The sequence below is a fragment of the Notolabrus celidotus genome, chromosome 5 (genome assembly GCF_009762535.1).
Source record: "Notolabrus celidotus isolate fNotCel1 chromosome 5, fNotCel1.pri, whole genome shotgun sequence".
NCBI classification, from domain to species: Eukaryota; Metazoa; Chordata; class Actinopteri; order Labriformes; family Labridae; genus Notolabrus; species Notolabrus celidotus.
In genome coordinates, this window is record NC_048276.1 from 7,217,961 (window position 1) to 7,236,348 (window position 18,388).

Here is an 18,388-nt window from a genome sequence, read left to right on the forward strand (position 1 = left end):
GTATATTCAGCCAACATGTAAACATTAGATCAACGTGCTGGAGAGCCGAGGCCACATCCACTTCCTGAGGGGGCGTGGTCAGAGAGAAAACAGACCGATCTGAGGAGGGCTGAAGAAGAGGGTTTTTCAGGCATGCCAAAATCTGATTTCAAAGTGTTTTTTTGAGCATAAACTTTAAAGACATGTTTTGGGGACCTCTTAGACCAATATATATTGATGAAAAAATCATGATATGTCACCTTTAAACATGTTCATTATTTACGATCTTTCCTTCTGAGGCCTTCCGAGCGGCTCCGACCGGACAAAATCACTCTTAACACACCCCACACCACAGGAAAATCACACGCGATGTTGTTTGCAAACATCAGACAATCGGGCCTTTGCTGGCTTTGATCGTAGGGGGGGGGATCGGGACAAAAATCAGCCCCGATTATCCTGTAGTGTGTACCCGCCTTAAAACATTGAACTTTGGGGCATGAATACAGATACCATTTAATCTGTTTGTTATAACTGGATTGATCATGGGAAGCGTCATGGTACCTCGTATTTAAACAGTAATAAGCCTTCCTGGATATCACCATTACACATTTCATGATCACACTTCTTTCATGTCTCATTTAAGGCCCTCCATTAAACTGTGTTTTGGCATTTTCTGCATGCAGAATGTATGAAACTCAAGGCAGATTTACTGACAGCAAAAAGTTGTTAACATTTCAAATTACATGTCACCATGAGTTCATACTTGAACTCTTCTTCACTCCCCTGTTGGAGGCTGAAACCGCTCTGCCTAATGAGGCTGTTAATGAGTTGTTTGTTGACACTGTTCACTCAGGATGATGACACATCCAGAACAGTCAGGAAAACACTTTGTACCAAACAAAGGCAGTTGAGGGAGCGAGAGGGCGTGTGTTTACATGCGCCTCTGTGTGTTTGTGTCTGGTGGGGCATAATGAAGCAACAGTTAGGAACTTTCAGAAACTTTCTGTGACCTTGATTATTTGAATAAGAACAAAATGAACAAAATAAAGGCTTTTTCAATTTGTCTCAACAACTGTCAAACAAGGTAATTCAGCAGAGCCCTTTGTAAATATAAGTTTGCTTTGTAGACTGATATAGATCATAAAAAAATTAAATCAAATCTTAAGCAGTGAGAAAGTTATAACCTATGATCTCTGGACAACATCTGGAACTTAACCTTGACTGCAGGACTTACCTGTCATTCTCGCCTGGGTTGCATCCAAACTTTGAATTCAAGCAGATTCACACAGCAGCCAACAAAATTCCCATCACAACCATACTTGAGTTAAACACTATTACCAGCTCTCTACAAAGAGACAAACAGTGCACCGTGCCTTTGAGGTAGAGCCGGGCGATATTGAAAAAGATGTTATCACAATAACCTTTTTCAAATCAGTCGATATCGATAATCATCACGATGAATATCAAATCATTATTCCATTTTAAATTCAAAGGTGAGAGTTGAAGACGGTTTGTTAGCTTGTATCCGGATTAAGTTTTCAGATAAGCTTTTTGAATCCATCCTTTCTGACGCTGCTAACAGGAAGCAGGTCTTTAAAGTAATATGAGATTTTTGTGAAGTTTTAGTTTGTAGATTCTTATTTTTCTCAGGTTGAGGTAATTTACACAATTTGATTTAATTTTACAACAAAGATATATCTAATTGTATACTGTGTATCAGTTTATAGAGTATTGTTGTGAATAGTGCACACCATTTAAGATTTCTAAGGGTTAGGGTCGGAGCGATAGGACTTCACGACCGACATGATGACGTTGGGAGGAAGATGGGCTTAGACAAATCAGGAAATGCTTAAGGCAGTTACTCACCGATCGGCCGAAGGGTGTCCTCTATTACTCGCCAACACTTCTGTTTTCTCAGTCTGTTGTGGTGGTCCCTCTACAACACATACATCAAAGTTTACAGTTAGTTAGATGCTTCATACACGATATAGATTTATTACAGTTCTTGTGAGGAGTTTTGATCCAGTTACAAAAAATGTAAAAGTGATACTCAATCAACTTTATTCATACAGCACCTTTCACACATACATACAAGCATGCAGCACAAAGAGCTTCACAAAAGAACAGAGGGACAGAAAACAACAGAAATGCGTAAAATAATAAAATGAATAAACATAAAAAATACTGTAAAATAAAACAAAATCAAAACAGTCAAATTCATAAAATAAGTAAGGATAGAAAGCAGAATGAAAAATCAGTTAAAGTTGAAAAGGTCAGATAAATACAATAAATATATAGATAAAATGAATAAATGGTGTTTAAACAATGATTATAATAATAACTGATATGTTTCTATGACCTTAAAAAACATGTATGACCATCAGTAAAATATCAACTATTTATATATACTTATTTGTAATATCTTAAAATTGTTGGCACAAGGGTAGATTTCAGTTAAGCTAGTTAAGCACACGCTACAGCTCATTTTCACGACAGAGATTTCCAATGAGTGGCACATTTAATAGTTTAAATAATCCTGAGTGAGGTTTTTAGTCAGAATACATCACTTACACATGTACCAGACAAAATCAGCAGAGCTATTAGTACAGTTTTGTTCATAGATGGCATTTCTGAAGGTTTATCACTGGAGCTTGAAGTCTTTTTAGTTACCTTATATACTAAATTTTATTTAAAAAATGATCGTTCACTTTCAACTTGGAGACGGATCAATAATTCATGGCTGGAAATAAATAAAACTTCTAAATTACGACTGTATGCGTCTTAAGTATGCATTCATTTAACAACCAAAAACCTTTGTCTGAAGTGACTAAACTTTCCATTTAACATTAAACTTAGCAAATAAATTGACTTTGATCTACTAAAACTAAACTTGTTCTTCTTCTTCAAAAAAAAAAGGTACAGTCTAAATTCCAAGGATTCATACAGATCCTTACTAATTCAATTTATCTTGGCCTGTGCTCAAAACAATAGAAACTCCTACTCTGGGGATTATTAAAACTCCAGGGCCTTGGGACAACTGAACTCAAATTATTACATGGAGTATAATCTGTGGGGATTTAATATTTAGGTATTGTTGCCAGATAAATGAAATTAGCTACCTGGGTAAATAAGAAATTCTCCAGGGGAGAGAGAGATCTCTGAAAATAAACAAAGTGGGAACTATGAGGGATGCAACCAAGGCCTCAGGCCAGTGAGGAAGTTCTTTAATATTTTTGACATTTTACAATAAAAGAAAAGTTCACAAATTAGCTCCTTGTGGGAATAAATCCCCTGTTGATTTTACAACAATGTGAAGTTTGGTATAATTGCGACAGAAACAGCCACCTGGGATTTCTAACATATACAGTGGGTTGAAAATGTTACTGGGAGCGAAAATTGGTCATAAAAAATAATTCTGATTTATTGATCAACGGATAAGCAATTGAATGTGATACATTTAAGAATTAATAGCATGATTAATTTGACCTAAATCTAAAGCTGCAGTCGTATCAGTCAAACTTTAAGTTGTACTGTGGTATAAGTATTAGTTTCAGTGGTTGTAGGAATATTCCTTACTAGTAAACAGAGTCTACTGTCACCATCATGGATCATAAATTAACTTCCCCTCACTCAAACTCTCCTGGTCTGTCAGGGGAATACCACCACAAAGCCACTGTAGCTTCTCCTTCTCCCTCAGAGGGACATGATCTGTTTTTCTCCTCACATCAGGATGATACCCAGAGGACCACGGTCTTACCTAAACCTGTTGTGACCAAACTGACTAATTGATCCTGAGAGGCGTTTAGGCTCCCTCTCTCCCTCGTACAGACGCAAACACACAAATATTTACAACACAAGAACAGATACTTTCTAAAGTTTCAGAATAACAAAATGAAAAAGAAAGATTTGGACTAAGTGTGTGATTGGAGTATGTTACAGAGTAGTTTATTTGTTCATCTGGCTTGGTAGTTGTTATTTGGAATTGATAATAATAATCTTTATTTATATAGCACTTTTCAAAACAGGATTACAAAGTGCTTTAGATATAAGAAAGGGGGCCCCGGTGGCCTAGTGGTCTAAGTGCCCCACGTACAGAGGCCACAGTCCTCGTCGCAGGGGTCGCCGGCTCGATTCCCGGCCGGTCGACCATTTCCTGCATGTCTTCCCCCCACTCTCCACTCCCCACATTTCCTGTCTCTCTTCAGCTGTCCAATCAAATAAAGGCAAAAAGGCCAAAAATATATATATGAAAAAAAAAAAAGAAAGAAACTAAAAGACAATAACAGAGAAATGTGAGGAAGACAAATAAAATGAAATAAAACTATGTTGGAAGAATAAAAACAACAAAAGGTAAAAGCCTAATTTATATATATATATTTAAAATAATAATAATAATAATTAATATAAAATCTAACTATAAAATTATAAAAAAAACTTGCAGTGATACTGCCTAAAAAATAATAAAAACCTCTTGGGTTAAGAGGTTTTATGTTTTTTTGGTAGGGGTTTATGTTACTGTCTTTAACTCGCATTGAAGGTTTAAACACTTCCAATAAGTTTTATTCAAATTCCTTTCTTGGAGTAAGGCAGTTTAAGTTTGTGCAATCTAAGTGCTCAAATGATAGGTGTGTTATTACTCAGGTCAACTTGAATTTGTACTCACTACTATTCTGTGCTTCAGGAGGTTCTTTTGTCAGGGGTCGATCCACCTCCTAACTCTGGTCCTACAGATTTGGCTCCTGTGTAAGAAATGTGGGACATCAGTCAAAACTGATGTGATAATTATTATTTCAAATCACAGCTTTTAGTACGAAATTTATAAAAATTGCACCCTGTTAAAGTTGAAATACATCACTTAAATGATACTCAGAAAGATGTTTTAAAACTCTCTTTGCCCGACGGTGCAGCTTGGCCTGACTCACTTGTGCCAAAACTGAAATATTGACATTCAGCTGCTCCAAATCATTCACTTTAAGTCAATTTCAGAACCCATGTTCAGTCATCATCATCATGTGACGACAATATGAAACACGTCTCTGGGAGTGGATGCTAAATTTTCAGGAACCAGGATGTACCTTTCAAACAACTCAAAGCCACCACTTCTTTTTCTGTATGGTGTATATTTCAGCAATGTAGCCCATGATTTCTTGACCCACTACATGTCCAGGGTATTTAATTTAAGTGTTTACATTGTCAGCTACACTGCCACCTTACCTTATCGATAGAAATATATTGTCTTTATACTCAATATAATTTAGTATTGACTCAATGTTTTAACCCGCAATGATGCATGTTTTCATTCATGTATTTAGCTTCAAAAACAAAGCAGTATCACCTGAAGTTTGCTTTTTAAGTGAAGTGACATCAAATCTGTTTAACATTGACCTTTTCTTAATATCTGTTACTAAAATCATAGATTGGTGGAAAAGCTCATGTTTAACCTTTTTAACTTTATTTCAGCAAAGTCAGAATTTGTACTAGTTTCTCTTTTGTACGGCTGTGTCTTATTTTTCAGATATATTCACTTCAACAACTCATCTTCCATACTTGTGTTGATTTGAGATTGAAGTTTTAAGTTAAATGCTTTCTCCTATAAAATGTTTTTGATTTAAATAATTTTACCACTTAATATTCTTGAATGTTTTTCACTCTACAGAATGCTACAACACCGAGAACTTAAATCAGACAGAAGTGACTTGTATTCGACTCTAAACCATGTTGTCTTTGAGTCTGTACATGTGTGCGACTTGGTGGTTTGTACTCATCCATTTTGGGCTATACACACATTTGTGTGATTAGGCGCATTGTGAAGTTGACTAACAGGTGGGTTTATCTGGAGGTTTATAGCCTGCCTCAGATCAACCTCTTTGTCTTTTTAATGGTTGATCAGAAGTCAGGTTGAGTCAGCTTTTCCAATATGGCGACCGACATCTTTGGGCTTCAGAACGTCTCCTCTGAAACAAAGGGATGCCATCACAGAGACTACATCCATGTTTATACTGTCTATTCATCTAAAGGCTTTACTTTCATGCTCTGTTACTCTGTGCCTCTACTTTCATACATCAGCACAGGTTTATATATCATTGAGATCTCAGACTCTGTGCTTCAAATCCATAACTTCTGCAACCAAACATACACAGACTTCATTAAATTCAAATTACCATTATTGTTCACCTTAAAGCTGGGGTTGGCAGTCTCGGAAAACTAGCATGAATTTGAATGTAGCATTTCCTCAGGACTCCGTCTAACCCCTCCCCTTCTCCCTCAGAGCTCCTCCAAAACGACGCCCCCCCCCCCCTCCTCCAAAACTCCGGTCTCAAACGATGAAGCCAATGTGGAAGTGATATAAACTGCAATACATCGAAAATCCGCTTGAGGCTGGCTGCAGAAACACCGGAAACCACATAGATATGAATGGGAAAAAGATGATCTTTGCAGCATTAATAAACATGTTTACAGCCTGGTTCAAAAAACGGCTTGGCCCTACAACGCTAATCTCTCTAATGGCACATACTGTACGGGGGGTGAATTTTTTTCTAACGTGACGGTTAAGAAGATATTAAGATTATGAGTTTTGCCCAAATAAGGACATGACTGACGCGACTCCCGGTTGGGAACACACAGCCATTGGCTAAGAGACTCACACTACGTCACACTCTGCCTAGTTGAGTTCCCCATTACCAATATGGCTGCTGCCGTCGATTTGCTTCAAATCAGCTCTCAGGAACAGATGGGTGACGTCACGGATACTACGTCCATATTTTATACAGTCTATGACGAGCGCCGCTGACTTGTGACCATATGATGGTGACTGATTCAAAACCGGTCCTCACCAAAACATTATCATAGTGAAAGTTAAAAACACAAACAAACATGGCTGCTGTTAGTACTCACAACTGTCATTCTAGCATTATCCAGTTGTACTGGTGACATGATATCAGGAGAAAAGTTATAACACATGTAATACTGTAACAGCTCTACAGTTTGTTAAACGTGTTCAGTGTAGATGTTCTTAATTCCTACAGTGTTGACAGTCAGTGAAGGCATCAGGAGAGGAGTAGAGTGTGTGAGCGGGAGAGGGGAGAGACAAGAGGAGAAGTTCTTCATTCATTCAAACATTGATTGTTGTTTTGTTGGTTGTCGTGATCACGGCCGACAGTGACCGGTTATTAAAACTCAACGTGTTCACGAATCGGCTCGTCGTCCCTACAGCGTCCAGACAGACGCTAACAGTACATATATATTTCTGTAGGACTTACTAAATGTCATTAATTCTTCTGCTTGTCAGAGCCCCCGTAGTGAGAGCTTTTTAGACTCTGATCCGGACTACAGTCCTGAGCAAAGCACCTCATCAGGTCAGAGGGGACAGGCCCGAGGTCGAGCGAGAGGGGCAGTAAATAGAGTCAGGGGAAGCAGAGGCAGGAGACAGGGACGAGGAGTACACGCCAGGGAAATGTACGCGCAGGAGGCGGGCAGAACGGCAAGACGGGATTTGAATGGTTTAAAATTTTGGGTCCCAAAAAACGGTGATTGGTTGTTGTTTTCCCAGGTTTACTCTGGCTGCAGCTTTTCTTCGCTCTTTTTTAAGAAGACATTATGTATTGATTGCCATCAGGACATAAAGATCATTTTAACCAGTATAACAAAAAGTGTATCTAAATCGGATTACCAACCCCAGCTTTAAATCAACAGTAGCTGTCTCTCTTCCTCTCAAACCCTGGTCTGATGGCGATCACATCCCGGGGGCAAACACAGTCCCAGTCAGATGAAAAAACTATGAAACAGTCCTGAGGCAGACTGCCATATGGTGCTGCTCCATGTCCAGTAACGGTCCAGCCAAACTCTCTACAATGAAACAAAGACACTCTTTATATTACTAATGAAATAAAAGACAGTATGTTGTGTTGTGTTGTTGTGTTCATAAATAAAGGGGCATTTGTTCATGTATTCATTTGGTTGTGAAATGGTTATGATCAGACAGCCATAGGGTGATCAATCTACATTAAAGGAGTGCTACGAGTCCAGATTTTTTAGGGGATTTCAGAGGATATTTGTCTTCATGAAGCTTACATGACTTTCACCACATTATGTTTTAATCCAATTTCCTCAATAGAACTCTGATTGGTTTCATAAGACCGAACAGAGCAGACTTTAACTATTTAACCCTTCAGATGCTTTGAATTGGAGTTCAGAGGCTAGTGGACTTTAGGAGAGATTGTAAATCATGTGAATGAACAATAATGTTCTGAGCTTCAAATAGAACACATTTGATTAACCAGAATGACTGTTTTTCATCTTATATTTTGGTACAGGGCTAAGAGTTAGAATTTGTGTCCACACTAATGTTCAGAAATGGTTTTAGATAATAAGAAGTGCTTAAAACTTTATTCTATACAACCAAGATTATGGCACCATTTTAATAATGACTTTATTTTTATAGCATCTTTAAAAAGAAAAGTTTACAAAGTGCTTTCACAAGCAAAGTATGGCAGGATTTAGAAGACAAAATAAACCTTTGACAGGCAGAGAGGAGTGCAGGAATTCTAACAATGCAAAAACAAGATACAAAGCAAAAGATTAAAAACCAATAAATGCAAATTAAATAGAATAAAGTGGTGAGGCAGGGGAACAATAAATCATTGTTAGAGGTTTTTAGAAAATAATTAAATAAAAATAGATAAGTAAATAAAAGCATTAAAGGACATTAAAAAGATTTTAAAAAGAAGACAACACATGAAAAATAAGTAATATAACATAAAGTTATCAAATACAATTTAAACAATTAACTCGTTAGATAAAAAGTAAAAATAATAATAAATAAAATGTGATGAAGTCACATAAAAGCAAGTCTGTATAAATGGGTCTTAACAAGAGATTTGGAAGATGTCACTGACTCTGCAAGCCTTATCTCCTCAGGGAATACATGGATTGTTTATTCATAATATATAAATATTATGTATTATATAGATTTTGACATACACAGAGCATGATCACTTGGCAATGATTTCAATGCAGATACTTACACCCAATTATTCAAATTAAGATGTATATATTGTATAATTTTTTTTAAAGTAATATTTAAACAGACTGCACAAATTATACAACAACATACTATTCTTTAAGGCACACTATAAGCTTAAGAATATGATAACCAAAATATCAGGCAATAATAGGGCCTACTAAATGTGTTTTTATTGTGGCTAAATCTATCTTGCTTTAATTTCCCTTTTTTTTTTATTGTGGTTGTGTTTCATGTGTGTCTGATGTTTTAATTGTGTGGCTTCTTTCTTATAAATTAAATTATAATTTAGTTAATTTAGTTTGAAGTGTGAACATATCACAATGACGTCAGCAATCGGAGAAATAACCATTTACTCACCCCTTCAGTTAAAATTGCAGCAACAACATGAGACAGCTCTAACGGGCAAAATAACAAGCAGCGGCTCGTGACCATCGTGACGTGACGCAGGTGCAAAGCCTCTCATAATGCTTAGGCTAATTTTCCCGCCATTGTAGTTACCTGTCTGAGAGAGGAAATGATCGTAACTGACAGGAAATTACAGTTTTTCTTTCGTTTTCTTTGTTTTTATTTTTATTTTTTAACTTAAAGCATATGTCTACAATGTTATCGACCATGGTCTATGGTTATTATATTGTAAAAAAGATATATATATATATATATATATTTTATTAATTTATTCTTGTAAAACTATTCAAGTTAATTCAATTTTGTTCTTTATTAAAATGTGTAAATAATGCAATTACAAACACTACAAACATGTGCTCAAACAAATCCAAATACCCTAATAAATAAATAAATAAAAGAGACAAGGAGAAAAAATAACAATAACAGGAATGGGACATATAACTCATGTTAATATATAAATTAAAATATATGCAATATTTCAGATGCTAAGATGACAATCCTCTCAAAGAAAAAGGGGGGATGGGGAGGGGGCAATGTAAATATATACACAACCACAGAAGAAGAAATTCACAGGAAGGAGGGGCTGCACATCAACACACACAACATTAACAAAGTATAAAGGTCCTACAAGTAATTGGATGATTGACAGGTATTTATTGTGTAATTATATAAAGAAAGAAACTAAAATATACGTTACATTTATATGTATTTTTTCTCTTTTTAAAGGATCTGTTTTCCTGTACCCAGACTATATATTCATATATTTGGCAACAAATCTCCTTATTAAGGACAAACAATGATCTATCTATCTATCTATCTATCTATCTATCTATCTATCTATCTATCTATCTATCTATCTATCTATCTATCTATCTATCTATCTATCTATCTATCTATCCATCCATCCATCCATCCATCCATCCATCCATCCATCCATCCATCCATCCATCCATTATCTTGACCACTTATCCCGTTAAGGGTCACGGGGGGCTGGAGCCTATCCCAGCTGGCTTCAGGCGGAAGGCAGGGTACACCCTGGACAGGTCGCCAACCTATCACAGGGCTAACACAGAGAGACAGACAACCATTCATGCACACACTCACACCTACGAGCAATTTAGAGTGATCAATCAACCTGAGCATGTTTTTGGATTGTGGGAGGAAGCCGGAGTACCCAGTACTCTATCTATCTATCTATCTATCTATCTATCTATCTATCTATCTATTCCAATATAATCGGGGTCCCAAAGATGGAAATCAATGGACTGGGCTGTAAGTGCAGGATGTTTGGCATCACATTGAAATACCCAGGCAAAAATCTGTACAACAATGGGCAAACTAACATAATGACTCAGGTTCAGGTTACTTTATTTGTACCCGTAGCTAAACTTGTTTTGCAGCTAGTGAGATGTAGGTCATTATGAGTTTACAAGACAGATGTCAGACAGAACAATAAACACACTAAAATATCCTAAAACTAATAAAACAATAAAAATGGAAAAATCAACAGACATTATAAAAAGATAAAAGTGCTAAAGGTTCCATTTAAAAGGCATATCAGATAACAATAAACCAATAAAAACTGTAAAATCACATGATTAAATAAGAAAGGAAATCTGGAATTGAGACTTAAAATTAGAATATGAGTCTGTATGTGAAAGGAAATTCTATGGCTTGTTCAGCTTTGAAGGAATTCTTTTCTTTTCGAGAGATAAGGCCGAACCATGACACTAAAGAAAAGGACAGAGCAGATTCAATAAAAACATGGTAAAACATGGTCATAATGGCTCAATCAATGTGAAAGAATTCAAGTTTCCTCAAACAATGCAAACGCTGGTGAGCCTTTTTACACACTACTGCACAGTTTGCCTCAAATATCAAATAAACATCAAATGATAATGTGAGCTCAAGCATCTGCTGCATTTATCCATCACATCTTTGTACATTTAAAAAATCTTGATTTGGAATAATGGAAGTTATTTCCCCCTTGGAATGAGTGTTGTAAAGATATTTCTTTGCCACAAGATGGCGCCATCCTCAAACATAACCTTTATGAGTCACACTGAGTAAAGAGAATCATGCCTTGCCATTCTGGTTTATCATAATGTGAAGCATATAATATTTTTCCCATTTATAACCCATCCCAATATGAGTTTATGAGAGACTCAGCTGTATGGAAGTGCTCCTTATTTTACACCCTGCTGTTCTATTGATGAACTCAGCTCTGTTGATGTTTACAGTCTAACCACACACTTCCATCCGCCACATAAAGTGGTTCTCATGCAGACTCACGCTGCCTTTGAGACATTATTAGTCTGTATGAAGAGACTGTTCTTGACAATTCCTCCGAGGCCATCCTGAGTGGTTCCATGTCATACAAGCAGATTACACAGTTCTGTGTGGTACTACTGTAACCACAACCTTCTCTGTCTGCACACAGACTCTTTCTATGTGCGTGTGTAAATAAAAGAAGAATAGTCACATTCATGTTGAACATGTAGTTCACATTACAGTCAGTGTGTGGACACGGCATGACTACAGGGAGGAGGGGAAACTGCACAGTGAGGAGTCGTTCTTTAAAAATAACTTAAACTATAAGGTCCTTCATACTTTGCTGCCATAAGAGACATTAAATGAGCCTATGTCTTTAATGTTTCATTAAAAGCTGCTGGTGTGTCGTTAGCAAAGAACATACACTCACTGTGTACTTCCTGCCCCCCCTCACTGTGTTGTGCAAAGTGAACATCTCATGGCTGTCACAGAGAAATGGTGCAATTTAAATGTATTCTGACTTGCACCAAGACTGTATCAGCTTGAATGTTGAGTTAGCAGGAAGTTAGCACTCCCTTGTTCTCTGTCATTTTCGGTAAGTCTGGAAGGTTTTATGACCCCGTGTGCTCGGGGAAAAGGGAAGTAATGTTAAAAGACAAACGACAGTGATGTATTCATTTCCAAGGGAATAAGATAACATTGTTTATAATTCTTTGGTAATTGCTAATAAAATAAAAAAACTAACATTGAATGTGATCTTGGAGTACTTTTCCTTAAAGACATCAAAAATGTAACTTCTCTCTGAACTTATTCCAAGAAAACATTAAAAACATCACTCTTGCACCATTGTTTCCTTGTTCTGATTATGTGTGTTTATCAGTTATCAGAAAGAGTCCAAGCCCAGTCCACTAGTAGTCTCAATATTTTCTTTTTTGAGAAATTTATCTTTGGACCTTCACTAAGAGAGTTGGGAAAGTGGATGGAGCAGGAAACTGGGAAAAGAGCCACATGCAGCAAAGGGCCAGGGGTCAGATCTGAAACTTGCCTGCCCACTTGGAGAACTATAGCCTCTGTACATGGGGCATTAAACTTAACCTATAGGCCAAATGGGGGCAGCAGTAGTAGTAGTCCATAGTGACTTAGCTTGGGAAGCGAAGGGTCGCCAGTTCAAGTCCCAGTATGGACGAAGTTTGGCAAGTGGACTGGTGGCTGGAGAGGTGCTGGTTCATTTCCCTGGGCACTGCCGAGGTACCAAACCCCCAACTGCTCTGGTAGTGCTGGTTGATGGCAGCCTCCTCCCTCTGACATCTCTCCAGTTGTGCATGATTGTATGTACACTACCAGTCAAAAGTTTGGACACACCTTCTCATTCAATGGTTTTTAATTATTTTAATTATTTTCAACATTGTAGATTAATACTGAAGACATCAAAACTATGAAATAATCTGGTTTTGCCATAATCTGGATTACAACAGTAGTCAAACAGGGCTATCCATTGTGTACTAACCCTGCCTCTGAACAACACAACTGATGGTCTCAAACACATTAAGAAGGCAAGGCATTCTACAAATGAACTCTTGACAAGGCTCATGTTAATTAGAAACCATTCCAGGAGACCACTCCATGAAGCAGACTGAGAGACTACCAAGAGTGTGCAAAGCTGTCATGAAGGAAAAAGGGGGCTACTTTACAGAATCTAAAATCTATAACATATTCTGCTTTGTTTAACACTTTTTTGTTGATTAAATAATTCCATATATGTTCTTTCATAGTTTTGATGTCTTCAGTATTAATCTACAGTGTTTCAAATAATTAAAATAAATACAAACCCTTGAATGAGAAGGTGTTTCCAAACTTTTGACTGGTAGTATATATATCAAACGATGTTTGAACACAAGTGAAAAAATGGAATTTCCCCCATGGGGATTAACAAAGTACGTCTAAATCAGCACCCTTGATAATTTGCCAATCTCTGTCTGATGGCCATAAAACATTTGTCTTATCCAAAGAAACATGTTCAATTATGAGGTCAGTTTGAACACGAACACAATAAATACCTATAAATGTATTTTACTTTATCAAGTGGGTCAATGACAGCACTCACCAGAAAGGGTTTTTCTATGCTATGATTTTCAAAAAACGAATTAAAATACTTAACCCTCCTGTAATGTTCATTTCTCTGGAACAGTAATAATGTTCCTGGGTCAATTTGACCCGGGGCATATTCAATTATCTAAAAGTGACAGAACCCCAAAAAGTCCCAATACACTTTTTTTTTCTTTTTTTTTAACTCCATTACTAACCATTTAAATTAAGATTTGGTCCATTGGTGTTCTTTAAAAACTCACTCGTTTTACATTAAAGTTCATGTTTAAACGTATTTTTAATGTACATTGGAAAGCCCTAAATATAAATACAATAGTTTTACATGACATAGATTTTTGTTTATTTTATTTTACATTTTGAATTTTTATGAAGTGATATTGATAAATTAACATGACAGCTCTTCTGTCACATGCTGCCCAGATTTTAATGCTGCATTTCGCTGGTTTTGGAAGGAATATATTGCCTTTAGACTTTTAAAAGGGTCAGTTTGACCCGCAACATAACAGGAGGGTTAACTCATACTTCAAATGAAACCTGTCAGCTGCATCAGTGTTCAGAGAATCTAACTTTTGAAATCTTTCCTAGCCTGATCTGCTGACAGTGTCCAAAAACAGAACATTATGAACAATTCCAGAAGACTTCTTTCACAATCTGGAAGCCCTCCTGTAATGTTCATTTCTCTGGAACAGTAATAACGTTCCTGGGTCAATCTGACCCGGGGCATATTCAATTATCCAAAAGTGTCAGAACCCCAAAAAATCCCAATACACAATTTTTTTTAAATTTTTAACTCCATTACTGACCATTTAAATCAAGATTTGGTCCATTGGTGTTCTTTAAAAACTCACTCGTTTTACATTAAAGTTCATGTTTAAACGTATTTTTAATGTACATTGGAAAGCCCTAAATATAAATACAATAGTTTTACATGACATAGATTTTTGTTTATTTTATTTTACATTTTGAATTTTTATGAAGTGATGTTGATAAATTAACACGACACCTCTTCTGTCACATGCTGCCCAGATTTTTATGCTGCATTTCGCTGGTTTTGGAAGGAATATATTGCCTTTAGACTTTTAAAAGGGTCAGTTTGACCCGCAACATAACAGGAGGGTTAACTCATACTTCAAATGAAACCTGTCAGCTGCATCAGTGTTCAGAGAATCTAACTTTTGAAATCTTTCCTAGCCTGATCTGCTGACAGTGTCCAAAAACAGAACATTATGAATAATTCCAGAAGACTTCTTTCACAATCTGGAAGCCCTCCTGTAATGTTCATTTCTCTGGAACAGTAATAACGTTCCTGGGTCAATTTGACCCGGGGCATATTCAATTATCCAAAAGTGTCAGAACCCCAAAAAATCCCCAAACACATTTTTTTAAATTTTTATCTCCATTAATAAACATTTAAATCAAGATTTGGTCCATTGGTGTTCTTTAAAAACTCACTCGTTTTACATTAAAGTTCATGTTTAAACGTATTTTTAATGTACATTAGAAAGCCCTAAATATAAATACAATAGTTTTACATGACATAGATTTTTGTTTATTTTATTTTACATTTTGAATTTTTATGAAGTGATGTTGATAAATTAACACGACACCTCTTCTGTCACATGCTGCCCAGATTTTTATGCTGCATTTAGCTGGATTTGGAAGGAATATATTGCCTACAGACTTTTAAAAGGGTCAGTTTGACCCGCAACATAACAGGAGGATTAACTCATACTTCAAATGAAACCTGTCAGCTGCATCAGTGTTCAGAGAATCTAACTTTTGAAATCTTTCCTAGCCTGATCTGCTGACAGTGTCCAAAAACAGAACATTATGAACAATTCCAGAAGTCTTCTTTCACAATCTGCTTCCACTAAGTCGTCGTTGCAAAGTTCAACTTTTGCTGAGTTTGCAAGAAAAACCCATCTCATGCAGCTGTCCTCTAAAACTCAGAGCTGACAATAACATGCTGTAAAGAAACATGTGATGCATACTTTTATGATGTAAGCGTGACAAGTCATGACAGGAGAAAGCAGTGCACTTCAATAACCTTTATTTAGTTTACAGATGTATTCCATTTTGAAGTTTGGAGGGGTACAGGGAGTATTAGTGCTATTTACAATTGGTTTGAAAACGTTTATCTCTGTACAGATTTGAACCCTGATCAATATAAACAATATTTCTTTTTTTAAGACCTAGTGCTGTTACAAAGCGATTCTTGAGAGCAAAAAAAATAAACCCACAAAGAAAGAGGATTACATTAAATTATACACAAATGAAAAAATAAGAATAAAAGAGCACAGAAGAAAATAAAAATACAGTCTGTCGATGATTAGGGAGGTTCTTTTTTGCTGCTGTTAAGCACAAGACATTGTCAGCGAGTGACTGTGAACAGGCTAGAAGCTAACCGTATACACAATCATAGACTACACACCAATATACCGTATAGCAACAAGATCTAGAGTCATCATGTTCTATATAAGATTCATATTAAATATATTCTACACGTTACCTTGGTTTGTTTGGAACATTACTTCCATTGGAAAAATATAAAATAAAACAATAAAACTTTTATACAGTTTTATTAATCTGATGGAGGAGCACATGCTTCAGTTGTGCAAAATGGATTCGTTAATGCAAAGAAGAGGATTAGGGGAGAGTGAATTAAGACAAACGAGGAACATTTTTCATCCCGAGTTAATTTCCCTGCTTGGGCAGCAATTGTCAAGAGAGATATCCTTCACAACACTGTTAGAAAAGGAGCACGTCAGGAGGCTTTCCTACGAGGGAGGAGGGAGGAGGGAGGAAACTGACATGATGTCATTTTAATCACAACACTGCTCGGTCGGTAATATGCATGGACTGTCAAAAACACAGTCACTAAAGTCATGGACAAACAAATGACCAAAACAAGACCACCGACACGGGTTTGTTTGTGTGTTTGCTTGCTTGTTTGTTAGGCTTCGGTTGGCTAGAATATGACGACTGAAAGAGCGGCGTGTGCTCTGCAAACAAAACAGAATATCTCTCCCCTTGTGACGTTAAAGGGCACACGCAGAGGAGGGCAGTAAAAAGGACACAGGTGTGTGTGTGTGTGTGTTAACTGTATGTATGTGTGTTTCTTACAGTATGAAAGTGTGTGTTGTGGTTCGAGTTATCTGATCAGGCACATCTAAGCTTCATCTGCTGCACCGAGGGAGATCACACAAGCACATATGGTTGGATGTGTACACAGGATGTCATATTGTGTGTCTGTGTGTGTGTGTGTGTTGTTGTGATGTCAGTGGTTAAAATTCTCAGCAGTCTGTATGAGAAAACAAGGCCACACACACAAACTTGGGCACTGCATTACTATGACAACCAGCGAGAGAATGAGGAGCTGGTAAGAGGCTGACTTTTAACAGACCTGCTGAGGATGGCTGGACAGGGTGTGTGTGTGTCGGTGTGTGTGTCGGTGTGTGTAGGAGTGTGGCAGAAGGCTTTAACAAGGTGTGCATTACTGAAAATAATGAAAAAAAACCCACATGCAAGTCCAGTTCCTTCCTCTTAATCTCAATTATGACGACACATCAAGTACAAAAACGGAATCAACTCTATTGTTAATCAATATCCTGCTCCTGAATCTGTTCCTGGATCAGCCTGCTGTCTTTCTATGTCAGTGTGAGTTTGAGAGAGGGGGGGTTTATAAAAAGAATACAAGAAGTTGGTGTCTGTGTGTGGGGGTGTGTATGTGTCTGTATGAATATCCACACTGTAGGCAGGCTCCAGGACAGGGGACGAGGTCTAAGGTCCAGGATGCTGTGGGGGTAAGAACGGATGATGAAGGAGGATGGAGGGGCCAGTGGCGGAGGTGTGTATTTACAGGATGACGCAGCAGTTACTCTCTCCAGTCTTCTCCCTATTCCTTTGACCTGGAAACACACACACACAAACAAACACACACACATAAATATCATAAAGGAGACAAACACTGATCCTACACAGTAGACGCTTAATTAAAGCGCCAGTCATTGCTTTATTGACTTATTAAGATCCATCAGAACACCTGTGCCTCAATCAGGACTAAGATTTCTGGGGGTGTTGACGACTAGGGTTGGGTACCGTTTCAATTTTAGTGATTCTGCTTTTCCATTCCGGTTCTTATTGATTCCTGATTCTGGTTCCATTATTTTTGGAGAGTAAAAAAAATTTATACTACAACAGGGGTGTCAAACATGCGGCCCACGGGCCAAAACCGGCCCGCAAAAGGTTCAAATCCGGCCCGCGGAACCACTTTGCAAAGTGAAGAAATTACAGAGAACACATTAACTGGAATTTTTCAATGAAAGTAACTACTATTTCAGATTTGTCCTCTGGGGGGGGGGGGGGTCACATCAAATCATAGGAGTAAACCAAAACCTGAACAATGCTTTTGTTCTTAAAGTGAGAAGATAGATTACTTGCTATTTGAAAAAATCAGTTGAGATCAGGCCGAAACCTCTGGTCTATAAAATATGAGTCCAATGTGGAAGTGCTAAAAGCTGCAGTTCATTGAGGATCCGCTTGAGGCTGGCTCAAGACGATCTTTACAGTAGAAATAAACATGTTTACAGCCTGGAACAAAAGACC

The 18,388-nt window shown here is 37.2% G+C and overlaps 1 protein-coding gene and 1 long non-coding RNA gene across 2 annotated transcripts in view; both read right to left on the reverse strand.

Moving 5' to 3' along the window:
- Nucleotides 1–1,845: 1,845 nt before the first annotated feature.
- On the reverse strand, nucleotides 1,846–9,480 carry LOC117813392. The gene is made up of 4 exons (XR_004631407.1): nucleotides 9,359–9,480; nucleotides 7,653–7,824; nucleotides 4,643–4,718; nucleotides 1,846–1,915 (listed from the first exon to the last, which is right to left on the reverse strand). It is a non-coding gene; the product is annotated as an uncharacterized LOC117813392 (long non-coding RNA).
- A 6,336-nt stretch (nucleotides 9,481–15,816) lies between these two features.
- Nucleotides 15,817–18,388, reverse strand: part of ubl3a (ubiquitin-like 3a) — a 65,092-nt gene continuing 62,520 nt past the window's right edge. The window contains exon 5 of the mRNA XM_034684324.1: nucleotides 15,817–17,691. Within this exon, the coding sequence (XP_034540215.1) occupies nucleotides 17,639–17,691 (53 nt within the window). The 3' untranslated portion in view covers nucleotides 15,817–17,638. The remainder of the gene's footprint in view (nucleotides 17,692–18,388) is intronic.